Source organism: Nyctibius grandis, chromosome Z, assembly GCF_013368605.1.
Source record: "Nyctibius grandis isolate bNycGra1 chromosome Z, bNycGra1.pri, whole genome shotgun sequence".
Lineage (NCBI taxonomy): Eukaryota > Metazoa > Chordata > Aves > Nyctibiiformes > Nyctibiidae > Nyctibius > Nyctibius grandis.
The window spans coordinates 10,984,204-10,998,680 of NC_090695.1; the positions used below are offsets into that span (position 1 = coordinate 10,984,204).

A 14,477-nucleotide genomic window follows, 5' to 3' on the forward strand; every position below is an offset into this window, starting at 1 on the left:
AGAAGTTCTGCTTAGAGGCATAGACCCTGCTGCAGCCCAGCACTGAGGTCTGTTAAGTGTCCCACAGAAGCATGGTACTAGTTTGTCAGCTGCCTCATCTATAACATGGGAGACTGCCATGCTGAGAAAGCGCAATCTGTAGAGGTCTTTTTGGGACGTCTGGCCACCATAGTGCTCAGATTTTGGTGGTTACATTTTAGAAAGTGGTCTGCAGTGCCATGCAGGAAGGGAGCTCTTTGGATGAGTGGTCTGTTGATCCCTGTGGGTATGTATTGATGCATTTGTTTACATAATCAGGCTGAAGGTGACTAACCAGAAGAGCATGATGCAGTCAATTATATAACAACATGCATAATGTGATTAAAGACTTTGGAATGTGCTTGAAAGCAAAAAAAGGAGAAACAATTACGTTTTGCAGTATAGGTTTGTTAGGTCTGTCATTGTCTGTTCCCTTAAGGTGTGACATGTTTCTTTTAAGACCTTTTCATTCTTTTTGTTAATAACCCTACAAACAGAATTATCGGTACTGCCCAGATCTTTATTTGAAGTATAGTAATATAGTATCTTATCTTAAACAGAAGGTGGAGAAGACTCTAATTTTTCAGGCTTAAAGGGGTACTTCTAAGTTTTTGTTTTATAATCATGTGGTTTCTTAATATAAAATGCTGGAACTGAGAGGAACAGAGACCAGAACCTAGGATTTTCTGTATTTGTCCTGTTGAGTACAGTATGCATCATTCGACTGAGTCCTACTATGATGTGCTCCAGCTCTGGCTTGGTTTTGGACATAACCACCTAAATTTTACCTGTGTCCTCTTTTGCCTCTGCCATATAGGTCCTTTTCTTTGTGGCTAGCCCACATGCAGTAAAATAGAGATGCTTGGATTAATGAGGTCTAGGTACCAGTAAATTTCTCAGAGGTAATATTTCTAGATTTTCATCAGGAGGTTTAACTCTCCAGCAGTACCCGTTAAGAAAAGTATTAAAAAATATTGTCAAAGTAATGAAATGAGTTTTTTAAGACTTGCCTGACTTTCCACACCACCACCCTGCCTCTGACTCAGCCCTTTCTATAAACAATAAATCAATTTTAAGGCCGTGGAGCAAATCCACCTTTGGCATAAGTTGACACAACCCCATTGTTGCTCCCACTTAGACAGCAAGACGATTGCCAGGCACACTTGTAATAGAACCTATCTGGAAATCTGACTCTGCCATTGTAGTCTTATTCTGCCAGATAGGGTTTTTTTGTCCAGCTTCCTTAAACAACAAAACGGTGCTTTCCCATTTGGAATTTGATCATTTAAATCCCACTTAAACTAACAAAAAAAGTTTTCAAAGAGAACCTTTTCAGGAGGGGATAGGATTAATTCATGTACTGCACTTTCCACAAGAGCATGTGTTCAAATGGGCTGTCATTTAAAGAAGCTGCTGCTACTCTTGAAGGGGAGTGCGGGGGCGGGGGGAGAATTTTGGAAAGGATTCACAATGTATAAATGGCAGCACTTCCTTGTCCTAAAGTTATTTTGTCTGTGTGCCAGTCCATCACTGCCATGTTTGCATGTTTCTGCAAGGTACTGAACTAGAATTAAATACTTATGGCTGTTAAATGAAACAATAGGTCTCTGTAAATTTTTTTTAACTGCAATTGAATCAGCTGTTGTTTAATAAAATTAATCTGACAATGGTACAAAAAAAAGACTTAGAAACCTCCACAAATGCACTCTTTAAGGACTCTTTCACAAAACTACTGTCAATAGTAGTTAGTAGAAATTATATATTTTCATTTGAACCAGAATGTTCACGCCTTGGAGGCTGGACTGAAAATAAATATTGGAGCGTATTCCAAGCCCGGATCCTTTATATTTATCACGTACCTAATATTAATTTTTCTTTTCTTTCTTTCTGATCTTATTGTATAAGGAGGTGGAGCGAGTGGCATGAAGGGCATCACTGTTCAAAAAGTAAATCAGATTTTAATTACCTTTTTGAAATAGTCTCTCCTTGTATGTAATAAAATTTGTCTTAAAGGAAGCTATTGGAAAATACAGACTTACTAGAGTTGTTACACTGTTCTATTTGAGAAAGAAAAACATAGAAAATGGTTTAGACAGCTGATCATCAAAATTGAAGAAGTCAGGTGAGCCCAGTGGCTATGAAATGGAAGGAGAATTGTATTATCTTCCCTTTCTTGATTACAAATTGCTATAAATCCTCTAGGAGACCTTTGAAATTCAGGGATTCTTGATTCCTGTGCGTGTGTTGGGGGTCCTCAGTGTAACACCATGCTCTGGGAGATGTTTCTTTTGTACAGCTCTGTGTCATCTCTTAAAACTGACTAAACACTTAAGTAGAAAAGCATACTAGCATACTGTCTTTTGAAAATTGTAGCAGGGTAGGAACTGCAAGAAAGATCTAGTGCCTGAGGATTGTCATCTTTCCAGGAATGGAGTTCATTGGTATTCCAGGGACCTGATATGATCCCTGAAAGAAAATATTTTTAAATTTACTTTTATCATGATATTTAATTTATGATGGTCCAGATGATCACAATCCAATCATATCTAAGTTTCAGAGCATGGACAAAATGAGGAAGACCACAGTGATCTCCACCGTGTTTTATCTCTAGACAACAGATGGCTGAAAGCTGGTTCTTATTCCAAAATTTCTTGTAAAGTTTATTTCCGTGGGAGATTTGGGTGTAAAAGCTTTTGTCTCTCCAAAACCTTCTGAAGTTCTTTTCAGGTTCAAATCCTGATTGTTTCTTTTTTGTTCTCCCTCTCCCCTGCAGCATTGTTATGAATATAATTCAGTTAAGATGTTGATATTAAGTGTCCTGAAAAATAGCTTTCTACTTTAGACTAACACTTAGAAATGTTAATGAAACATCTGGGCATGGCTGGGTGAAGCCATCCTCTGCCATGATACTAAATTGGGCTAATTAACCTTCTGTTACATTCAGTATGAGCCAATAGTTAATGTATAGTGAGAGGAAATGCTGTTATCTCCATAACGGAGGACCAATACTTTGATTTTATAATTTGGCAATACATGAAAAAATCCACATTTCATACAAACATTACTGTATTGACAGTCATGCAGGCTTTTAAATGAGATCGATGGAGTTCAACAAAGGCAAGTGTAGGGTCCTGCACCTAGGGAGGAATAACCCCATGCACCAGTATAGGTTGGGGGTTGACCTGCTGGAAAGCAGCTCTGCAGAGAAGGAGAGTGGAATTCATGTTAGTGGTTTGTTCCTGGCTCTTGGCTGAAGCTGTGTAGACCATTTCTGATGGTTTTGAGTACATGACCCTCACTTAGACTTGGAGACATCATGACGCAATTTTCAGTTCTTAGCGATACTTTTGACAGGACTTGAAATCTACAGCATTCAGGTTCTATCATATGCATTTTTGAAGCAATTTTTTATAAGACATTTTAGTATTTTTATATCCTCATGTTATTAAAAAAAAAAAAAGGCGAAGAGGCCATCTTCTGAAGAGACAGAAATTCATGCTCTTTAGTTTGATTTCAACTATGAAGATTCTGAACTTCACTTCTGAAAAACTAAAGCTTTTCACTTTCCCTCTTTAGTGATTTCCTATGTCATAAAAAAAACAAATTCCACTTATTTAAAGAACAAAATCCCTATTTCATGTGAAGTTTTTTGAGCACTGAGAAACATCCCAATGGGTTTTGCATCTTACATGCACAGGACTTCCTGCAGATGATAGGTAGAGTTCACAGGGGAACAAATCAGTCTGTAATTTCTTCTAGGAGCCAGCTTCTGTCTTCTGTTTTGTACTTGCTTTCTCACATAGGCTGATAGGATGGATGGCTATTCTTTATAAATCATTGCATTTCATTATCTATTAGTAGGGCTATCATATCAGAAGAAAGCAAGTCATCTTCTGAAGGGCCCCTGTACACGTGTTCATATAGCCTGTGAGCCATCGTATCTGCTCCTGCTCATGGGTAGGATTGGCCAAACCTGTAATGCAGCATCAGGCAGCCGCTGGAATTCCCTGTAAAGCAGCTCCCTTCGCAGAGTTGCCAAATACCCAGATTTTACCAGACCTGGCTAGGTTTCAAGAAGTTTGTCAGTTGCTTGGATCAGAGCATAGTCTACATGATTGGAAGTTTTTGTATGCCTGGTTTGAAATAGCTGTAGCTTGGCTCTCGTGGAGGCAGAACCCAGCGCCCCACTTCCACATTAGGAACGCTGGGGCTGCTCTTTGTGCTTCTCTTATCTGAGCTGGCAAGCGAGCGCGAGGGAAGCGTGCCTCTTGTGGGTTGGGCTAGAACCAGGTTCTCTAAGGCTGCAGGGGACAGGGCTAAGGCTGCAGTTGTTTTTCAGATTTGTATCTACATAATGGGCTGCAGTTGTTTTACATGTTTTTCAAAGACTTATGCAACCAAATGAGCTGTATGTGTAGATTTTAGTTACACCAACTGGCTGCTACTGGCTTGAAAATGTACTCTTAATCTAGGAAGGGAAAGGGAACAGCCAGCCAAAACAGAGCCGCATGCAAATGTTGGAGTTGTTTCATATTTTTAGCTTCAAAATGAGGTCTCAGGCAATAGACTATGCTGGTGGCTGCTTATTTATTGGGCTTATCTATCACTCTGCATTTTCTGCTGCCTGGTTTACAGGTGCATTCTGTGTTAGGCAAGTACTAACTGGAAAATGTAGGAAAGCTCTGAAGTTGCTTTTTCCTGCATGTCAATGTTCCAGTCCCTACTCCTCTTCAGAAATGTGGAATCTTAAGAGCTTTAGTAGTATAGTTATTCTGAAATGCAAAAAAAAATATATTGCCATAATCATTTAACGAGTTTATAATAACAAATGTTAAGAGACCGTCTTAACCAGCGGTCCTGAAGAATGCATTACTAGTAAATTAATTACTATAAGTACTATAAGGACATGTTATTGCACTTGGTTTGTAATTCCCCTATGAAGTAAGAGAAGTTCAATTTATACAGTTTAATTAAAAAAAAAAAAATCCAAATAGTTCTTCAAATCTGAAAAGGTCCGAAGTATTTTAAGTGTAAAAGACACAGAAACCTCAAACGCAGCACACAACCCTGAGCTATCCTTTGTCAACATCCCTAATGACGCATAAGGACATCCATGCTCTTTGGTTCTTGGAGCACTATATGCAGTTCTTAAGCCTTGCTGGATTTTCATGTAACAAAAATATTTTCTTTAGATTAACTTTTACTCAGTTGTTCTCAGCCTTTCCAGCCTTTTCCTGGCCTCTTGTTACACTAACATGGTTTGGGATTTCCTTGCTCTAATTTCATGACTTTTCATGTACTAAAGTGGTTATTAGCATTTGCTGGCCCACAGGCAGCAATACCAAGCGGGTTGTGTTGGAGCATGAAGGTCAAGGGAGACACTAGTCATTGCTCTCATTGTTGGGCTTGATTTTAACTTTGTACTCTATTCTGGCCTTGCATGAAAGCGCAGCAGGTGGCTTGCTGGTTTCACCTAACTCAAGGAGGAAGTTATTTTGATCTGGACATGTCCATGGCATCCTCAGGGATTTCACCCTATGCTAAAAAGAAGTTTTGCCAGAAGGCATATATATTGAGAAGCTAACGGTGCACCCTCTTTGGCCTTTAGATGGGGGATGTATTTTTAAAGAAACTATACGAAGGAATCTTCCCTACTGCTATGAACTTGGCTTTAGAGGCAACACTGCTCTGATTTCTAGGCTCTTTAAGCTTTTTGAAACTTGGTTGTCTCTTGGTTGTCTCAAAGTACATGTCTGTTTTCCTACCCTACAACACTAAAAATAAAAGGAGTATTTCAAAACTTCAAACTTTCTGTCAACACCTAGGAGTGCCCTGAAGTTCGCCCTTGGCAGAATCTCTGTTGCAATTTGCTGACGTTAGTTATTGAGGGACTTTAAAAATGGACACTCTGCAGGAAACTTCATATGATAAATCTAAATTGTGAACACTTATGGCTACAATTAGTAGATGGAAGAAAAGTCTACGCATTTCAGATTTGAAGTAGGAGTTTGTGGTAATGTGGCAATAGAATTTGCCAAAGAAAACTGTGTATGAAAATGGGACTTCTGGAACACAACCTGAGAATTGAAAAATATAAAGCTTCTGGGGATCCCAGAAATCTCTCTGAAGAGCAGCTGAGTGGATATTTTTGCTGAGTTTGAAGGCTAAAATCAGGAGTCTGTAGCTTGCCAGCTCCTGTGTCGCATGATGCAATTGCTTCTTTCCTGTTAAGAAAACAGCCGTTCAGCAGGCTTGCCTTTTATTAATGTCCTCTACCTCAAGGTGTGTATGATTGAAGCAAGACTTTTTATGCTGTGAGGCAAAGCTGGAAACTTTATATGAAAACTGCCTTTTTTTTTTTTTTTTTGAAAGCTGTTCCAGAATATATGTTAACACAGAAGTGGCATGTAGGGTTTTTGCCAGAGGATTTTGTGTGTACTGAGGGAGGGCAGATGCCATCTCACGTTTAAACAGAAGATAGTAGAACACAGACTGTGTTTGCAGTGGCTGGTGCTAAGGGGGAGAGAGGGGAAAAAATCTCCTGCAGCTCCTAGTAAAACAGTACCTGCCTGTGTCAACTTCTTAAAATCTTAACCTGTCTGCACTCCGAAAGATGTTAGTAGCAACTCATTGATTGAATGTCTTAACACTCAGAATACTTAATTTTCTCAGGTTGTAATGGTGCCGACTCCGGCTTGAAAACAAAATGTATTTCCTGTAACTGTTTTTCCTAAGCTGATTTTTGCACTCCTGTGGCTGCATGCATGTGTGTGACAGGATTATGACATGGACTGCCAGCATTTAATGAAAAGCCACATTTATTACATTCACCCTTAGGAGAAGATTAAATGGGTGCAGTGTGAAGCTATGGCTTTTATTTGTTAAAAAACAAAACAAAACAAAAGAACTAGTAAGTATTGATAGTGGTACCTGTAGATGTCTAATTTTCCTTTAAGGCAAGTCTGATTTGCCAGTTCATCCATAATTAAATGACTGTCTGTTCCTAAGACATATATATTCTCAAATGACTGACTGTCTCTTGATAATGCAGTCAGGGAAAGATAAAGATTCTGTGGCTTTCCTGGGAAACATTCATGGTTTAATCTTAGTTTTTAGGTTTAAGGTTGAGTTCTATGTCCCTTTCCTTCCTTTGCACTGACAGGGTGCATGCACCTGTGACTGTGTGATGAAGCAGTGGAAGGCAGCTTTGGTTTTCAACTGGTTTTGTTCCCTGTACAGCTCACTAGCCACACAGATACCTACTTATATGTGCTGATGCAAGGAACAAGCAGAACTGGGCAGGCACTGCTCATAGAACCATAATCCTTGCTGGAGCAGACAGTTACTACTTTGCTGAGAGCCCTGTCTGGGTTGGCAGAGGAAGGCAGAAGACACCTCCAGTTTCAGGACCATTCTGGGACTTTCCCAATCTTTAAAACTGAAGGTGATAATTTTTCTATGAATTAGATTCAGGATGCATAAAAAATTTTATTTTGTTTAAAAGGCTTACTTTTGTCATTGTTTTTATGCTGATAAAATCTCAAACCATTCACAGAAAAGTAAACTGTATTCTTCCCTAGTTACTGGTCATCATGGTACATGTGAGAGGAGGCCAGACTGGACTTCCTCCTGAGTGACAACAGGCACTTCCTTCATGCACAGAATATGCTGCTCTAGTGGTACTCATGGCCTCCAGGTCAGGTCCCAGGCTCTCTGGGAATTCTGCCACTCAGCCTGTGGTGGAAACCAATCAAAAGCCAGATATCATCTAATGTGTTTATTTTTGCTGTTGTTACTGAAGTGGGAATTGAGGCTTTGAGGGATAACAGACACTGTAAGCTAGGTGCTGCCTCTAAAATGCATAAAAGCTTAAGTCAGTGCAGAAAATCATGCAGATTATCAGTGGGTCCCTTTCTAACTGAGATAGCTGGCGAATTGCTTGCCTGTCTGATCTGGTAGCAGCAAAGCTTTTGAGTATCTTCCATTTCTATATTTTTTTTTTAGTCAGTATTACAAAGACTCCAGGCAGCTCTGTATCTTTATTTTATCAGTCTTGTTTGTTTGTGCAAAGGTATTGGTCGGTCGGGAAACTATAAATCATCAAACTGTTGGCAGACAAGTCAGACTTTTTAAAAGTCAACAAAGAGTTGACGCACATTAGAAAATGAAGAAGAATGATCTGCCTTGGGGAGGGATGTTTTTACTCAAAATAAACCTTGACAATGAGTATATGTGAGTTCATAGTGTATTTCAAACATTCTTGCACTTAAAATATTTTCAGAGCACTCAGATTAAAATGACAGAGAACAATAGTATTATACACTTTCATATAAGTTTGACTTTGTTCCATGTTTGTCATAATAGAAAATAGCAAATACAATATTCACTTAGCATCCATAATTCAACCAAGTTTTTTATTTGCTTTGGATTTTGGTAAGTAATGTGTCAGACTACTTTCAGACCCTGGAGAAAATCTGTGTTACAGAGAATGCTAATTCTGCCCTGAAAAAAGCTCTGGAGTGTGACCTTGCCAAACAGAGATGGAACCCCGTGACTGGGTGTAATTTTTCTGCTCTTTTTTTTTTTTTTTTTCTTTCTGTTTTTCTTTTCACAGATGAAAATTTACTAGTTAGAAAGTTACTGTCTTAGACTTCATATTTATTTTTTTCTTATATTTTCTTATTTCACTCTACTTTTGTGGCATTTTCCCTAGATATACGGACCACACGGTTGTTTTAAGCCACCTGTCAAAATAACATTCAGTAAGAGGATTGTGCTCAGTTTTGCAGGATGTAGCTGTGCAGATGGTTAAGCAGAGAACCTGGATATGGCAGACCCATGTCTTCTGCTAACATCACCTTAGCAAGCTCAATTAGCTCCATTTTTACAAGTCTAAACTCTAAATGTGTATTAATTCTGTTGTCCTGCCTGTGGTGAAATGATTTGTAAAGAAATGTTTTATGTGAGCTAAGTAGTAAAAATTACAGCCATTTTCTGTTTGAGTTAGACTGTCTGGCATTTAAATAATTTCTGGAAGCTCTCATTCTCGGCCTTTAACAAAGACCAGCTTTATCTGAACTCTTGTGCTCCGTCTGTCAGACACTGACAGAGAAGTCTCTATTCCCTTGCTAGCTTGACTTTATAACCGCAATGTGGAAAAAGTCCTTTGCCCTGAATAAGGGATGGACTTGTTTAGGACAGTTGTAGGTGCTTCACGAGTTGACATCTCCTGTCTGTAAGAGATCTGCTGTTGAAAACCAGTTCAGGGATGTCATACACAGCTATCCACTCTGTTCAGTCACCAAGCATTCATTAAAAGCATCTATCAGTGCGTTTGAAAATGTTGTTTAAGTAACATTTCTGGTCAGGAAATTTGAGGTCCTGAGAGGACTTTGAGGTGATAGTCTTGTAGCTGTTCTTCAGTTGACCCTGAATCTGATGAAATTTTGCTGTGTGTTCAGTCTTGCTCTCAAGGCCTGTTTACTCCAGCTGGGCTTTGTGTTCTTCCCAAAGAACATAATTTTTTACTTTATCTTGTTAAGGACTGAGTAGTTATGAGACCTATACATTCCCAGTAGGAAAAAGTAGTGTCAACCAACTGATCTTTATCAGACCCAGAGGTGGGTCTCCAATGCTGACTTGCTTCGTTTCTGGATCCAATGAGAAAACCACTGAGAAGGATAGCTGCTCCTTTGCTGCGCTGAAAGGTCTGCAGTCAATAAAAAACCATCCCACCCCTCAGGAAGAATAGAAATGTTTTACAGCAATAAAAGAAATCTATCTCAAATCAGTTCAGGCTGGGGTATCAAGATGTGGCTCTAAGTGATAGTAACAGGCTTATCTATTGTGAAGGGAAAATGAACTATGTTGTAATGCGATTTTAGGCTGAATGAGAATCTAACCCTCAGTGTGGCCCTTGCTCCAAATCAAGCCTTACATGTTTGTTTTTGTTTGCTTAAGTCATTGCACAACCAGGAAGTGAGAGGAAAAGTTGTTTGCTTTCATATCAAGGGAAGTTTATTCGTAAAAGATGCAAGTAAAATGCACCACTGCTTAAGGCTTCCAGATGGTGAGAGCTCCAGTGTTTGGAAACCTGCAGCTTTTGCCTCAAATGTTTTAGGAAAGTTTATGTAGCTTGTAAAGAATTTATTCTGTACTGAAATGAGTGTCTACAGGTTTCTTTGTTTCAATAGCTTCCCTTGCTACGCAGTAGCCCTCAGTATCTACTACTAAAAGTGTTTGGCCTTTTTTGGTGTGGGTTTTTTTTGTTTTTTTGGGTTTTTTTTTAAGTTAAAAAACGGGGGCTATCAACTTTAAAATCAGTTAGAATTACTCCTCAAAGGGAAGTTTCTGCCCAGCGCTCTGTAAATGCTCCGTCTTAAATATGACTGCAATATGTTCATCCCAGTCTGGAGTCATTCTCTTCTCTCTCTTGAGCAGGGCTGATTTCCTGGTAAGTTTACTAAACGAACAGCTAACCATGTCACCCATTCCCATCCCAACTGCTTTTAGATTATTAATAAAAAACATCTCACTACAGGGTTATGTGAGAGATGGTAGCAGTAGAAGGATGTAGGGAGGGGGGCACACAGGAAGCAGTTCGGAAGGAGCTGTAGCAGCCCAATGCTGTTTGGCTTGAGGTCACTGTATAAATGACTGAGACTTAAACCTTATCATCCTCTCTTTTCGCGGGACTCTCCACATAGCTTCTGTATTTTTGCTCTCATTAGATCTTTACATCCTTCATACATGTTCTCCCATCTTTTACACCACCTGTACTGCTTACAGATGTATTCACTATCTCACTACAAGGAAGACATTGAGGTGCTGGAGCGAGTCCAAAGAAGGGCAACGATGCTGGTGAAGGGTCTGGAGCACAAGTCTTATGAGGAGTGGCTGAGGGAACTGGGGTTGTTTAGTCTGGAGAAAAGGAGGCTGAGGGGAGACTTTTTCGCTTTTTACATCTACCTGAAAGGAGGTTGTAGCGAGGTGGGTGTTGGTCTCTTCTCCCAAGTAACAAGGGATAGGACAAGAGGAAATGGTCTCAGGTTGTGCCAGGGAAGGTTTAGATTGGATATTAGGAAAAATTTCTTCACTGAAAGAGTTCTCAAGCATTGGAACAGGCTGCCCAGTGAAGTGGTGGAGTCACCATCCCTGGAGGTATTTAAAAGATGAGTAGATGTGGTGCTTAGGGACATGGTTTAGTGGTGGACTTGGCAGTGCTGGGTTAACAGTTGGACTTGATGATCTTAAAGGTCTTTTCCAACCAAAACGATTCTATGACTCTATGTTTCTTTCATCCCATCAGTTTGGGAGAAGCAATACTTTTAATCAGGCCTTTCTTACTTGGAAATATTTTTGGCCGTGTGAAACAAAGCATGTGTGATGACTTGTTGAGAACTGCCATGGGAAATTGTTTGTGTTGATGGGACTGATGTGTTCATAGGTGCATAGCCTGAAAGGGGTTAAGTTTTTCTTCTCTCTTTAATATTTTCTTTGCAGTCTGATTTTACCTAAATAAAACTTCTTTTGCACTTGCGTATTCATGTTGCATTTGGCACCATCCTATGCAGTCTGTCCATAAAACCTCAGTGTCCCAGATTTAGCCAAGTTGTTATTATTCAGGTATTTGTTATTCTTATGAATATTGTCAAATGTAAGTGAGCTAAGTGCATGCTTCACAGCCTTCCTAATATTTAAGTGACTTTAAGTGTATTGTGTGTCAACACAAATGTATCTGAACGTGTTTCGGTATTTGCTGGTATGTTGTGCCACCTGAATTAGAGGTATTGGGATTTGTCAGACTCCTTTTGTGTCTCTCCCCCAGCCATTTTTGCAGAGCCTGAGAAACCTCTTCTTCTAAAGAGGAATGTTTACACGGCTTCGCATTCGTCACCATGTACATGAAGTTTTGATCTCGAATGACTAGAGAACAGCCAGCAGCAGTGCTTTTTATGCTCTTGGAAGGGTTAACTCTTCAGTCTGTGTATGGCAGTCGTAAGCATGAGGATGAGCACACAGGATATTTCTGTATTTGCAGAGAATGGTTCAAAGCTTAAGCGCTGCCTGTCTGCCATTTGCAATCAGCAGCAGCCAGTGTGGAAGGACTCCTTGTAGGCAGTGAGGTAGTTGCTGTACTTGATAGAGGACTCCGTTCCAGGAGATCTCCTGTTTTGATTAATTCTCCGCCCTTTGCCAGGTCTTGTCTGTAGGTCTTTTTCTCTGCTGTGTTTTCAAGGCAGCTGCAAAGAAGTCTAGGGCTTAGAGAAACACAGTGTTGCAGTTCACATACTATGTGCCAGAAAGATCAGTTTCATTCTTGCCTGTTATTCCCGGTTTCCCTGGTTAGCAGGCTGAACTTTCAGTGTTAGTTTTTAACATTTAAAGGAGGCAGTGGTTCAAAATGTAAAATCTTAAATACAGTGTGGTTGGTGTGGCCACAGGATTTGTGACATTCCCTTTAGATTCCAGGGGAAAATCCCCTTAACACACGGGTGCATGATGTTAAACATGTATGTCTTCTTTGAAAGATATTAGAAAACATCCTGGGAATACTGACTTTTGCAGTTTGGGGCTGTTGGTGAAGGTCCCAACTTTTCACACGCAATTTTATAGTAATTGGAAGTGTTTTGTCTTGAATTTGTTTTTTACATTACTCCCACTGGAAAACACCTCCGTATATTAAGCTGATACTAGTAGGACCCACGGGGAAGCAGTATGTCTGCCTGTACTATGCCCATATCTTGAGACCCACCAATGTTGCCACGATATGCATCAGGAGGATATAAACTTCTCTGTTTTCAGAAGCTTTTTCTTCGTTTTTGCTTCTCAGCAAAATTAAGTCAGCAGCATGTGTATAGGACTGCTTCTGTGAATCTTGAGGTGCCAAGGATGTCAAACATGAACCTTCAGCTGTAAAAAGGCTTGTATTCAGTATAACTTATTTGGTTTGTTCTGTAATTATATCTTTGGTAATTGATGCTGTTAAGTATGTCCTGCCATGGTGTGGTTGGTAACCTCTGCAATTTCCCACTGTTCAAACAAGCAGGTGCTTGAGGTGAAAAGCAAAACCAAAAGTTGAAAAAATACATCTCTAGCATAGTCTCACAAATATCCAGTAGCTTTGATTTCTCCAGGTGATACTTACAAACACTAAGGGTTTTTTTCCCCTTCTACACAGAAGAAAGGTGAGCTCTGTAAAGGACAGTGCAGAAGCACAACTTGATTTAGTTTCATTTAGGAGCTGAACCACCTTTTAGAGGAACTAAATTTTGTCCACTGAAAGAGGGAAATCAGGATTGACTAGAAAGACTAGAGCAAAGTCAGTCATTGTGAATGTTTTCTCCATTAACTCCCCAAGCCCAGGCATTCTGTGGGGATATATTACATCACTAAGGAAGTTAGTTTAGAAATTGGGTGGGACTAGATACACATAAGGTATATGGCATGGGTTAATGAGACAACAGCCTGTGTAGAAGTATGACTGCAAAAGCTTTTTGATGTGCCTTCTCACTTTCAGAGCTATTATCTTCTTGGGAGGCAGTGGAGGTATGCCAGAAGGTCTAAGGACAGGGAGGGGACGTGCCAGTACTTGGTTTGTGAATGAAAGAGAAAGGAGGTCTTAATAAAAGAAAAGTGACATGTAAATGTTCTCTTCCAGTTTTCACCTGGCAGCCACTAAAGGGCATGCAGAGTGCCTCAGGATCATGGTGACACATGGTGCAGATGTGACAGCCCAAGATGGTGCAGGTATGCCTCTGTGAACCTACATGTGTAGCATAACACACTCAGTTTGCCTGTATAGTTCTTGATATGCAGAGTGTAACTACAGATTTGACAATAGTTTTTTCCCACACACCGTGTAGGAAAAACAGTTGTAACACTTCCAGGTTTAGGCATACTTGCTTTTCTGCACATAGAATTCAGATTCTAAAGCCCTTAAACTTTTGCCCTAGTACTATAAATGTCAGCATTTATAGTGAACTCCAGATGCAAAATAGTTGCTCATTTTTTTAATTAATATTATTTTATTTTATTTTAAATTTTAAAAAAATCCCCTCCCCTCTACTCTTTTTATTAACTTCATTTGGGGCTTTTTATAGGTTAAATCAAGATCTTCGGTGTTGCTTTTATGTGTGTCCAAGCTATTAACCCCATTAACTGTACAGGAGTTGCAGTAAGACATTTCCTGAGGATTATGACATAGTGAAAAGAGCTGATACAGGCCAAAACAGAGCTGAGAGCTATTAAGTGTGCTGTTTCAGCCCTCAAAAGTCCTATGCCTTAATTACTACTCTACTAGGAGAATGATGGGAGCTGGAATTGAAACTGGCAAACTCTTCTTAATAGATTTCAGTTGACATATCTATGGAATCTGTGCCCAGCATTTTTTCTGGCTAGCCGAGTCACCTGAATGAGCTGTCAGCATTCTGTCTCTCTGGTAATGATCTGTAAGTGTT

The 14,477-nt window shown here is 39.7% G+C and overlaps 1 protein-coding gene across 3 annotated transcripts in view; it reads left to right on the top strand.

Moving 5' to 3' along the window:
* RAI14 (retinoic acid induced 14) overlaps positions 1–14,477 on the top strand; it is an 88,305-nt gene that overhangs the window by 55,405 nt on the left and 18,423 nt on the right. For all 3 annotated transcript variants that reach the window (XM_068422261.1, XM_068422262.1, XM_068422263.1), the window contains exon 4: positions 13,679–13,767. In XM_068422261.1, coding sequence (XP_068278362.1) covers positions 13,679–13,767 — 89 coding nt within the window. The remainder of the gene's footprint in view (positions 1–13,678; positions 13,768–14,477) is intronic.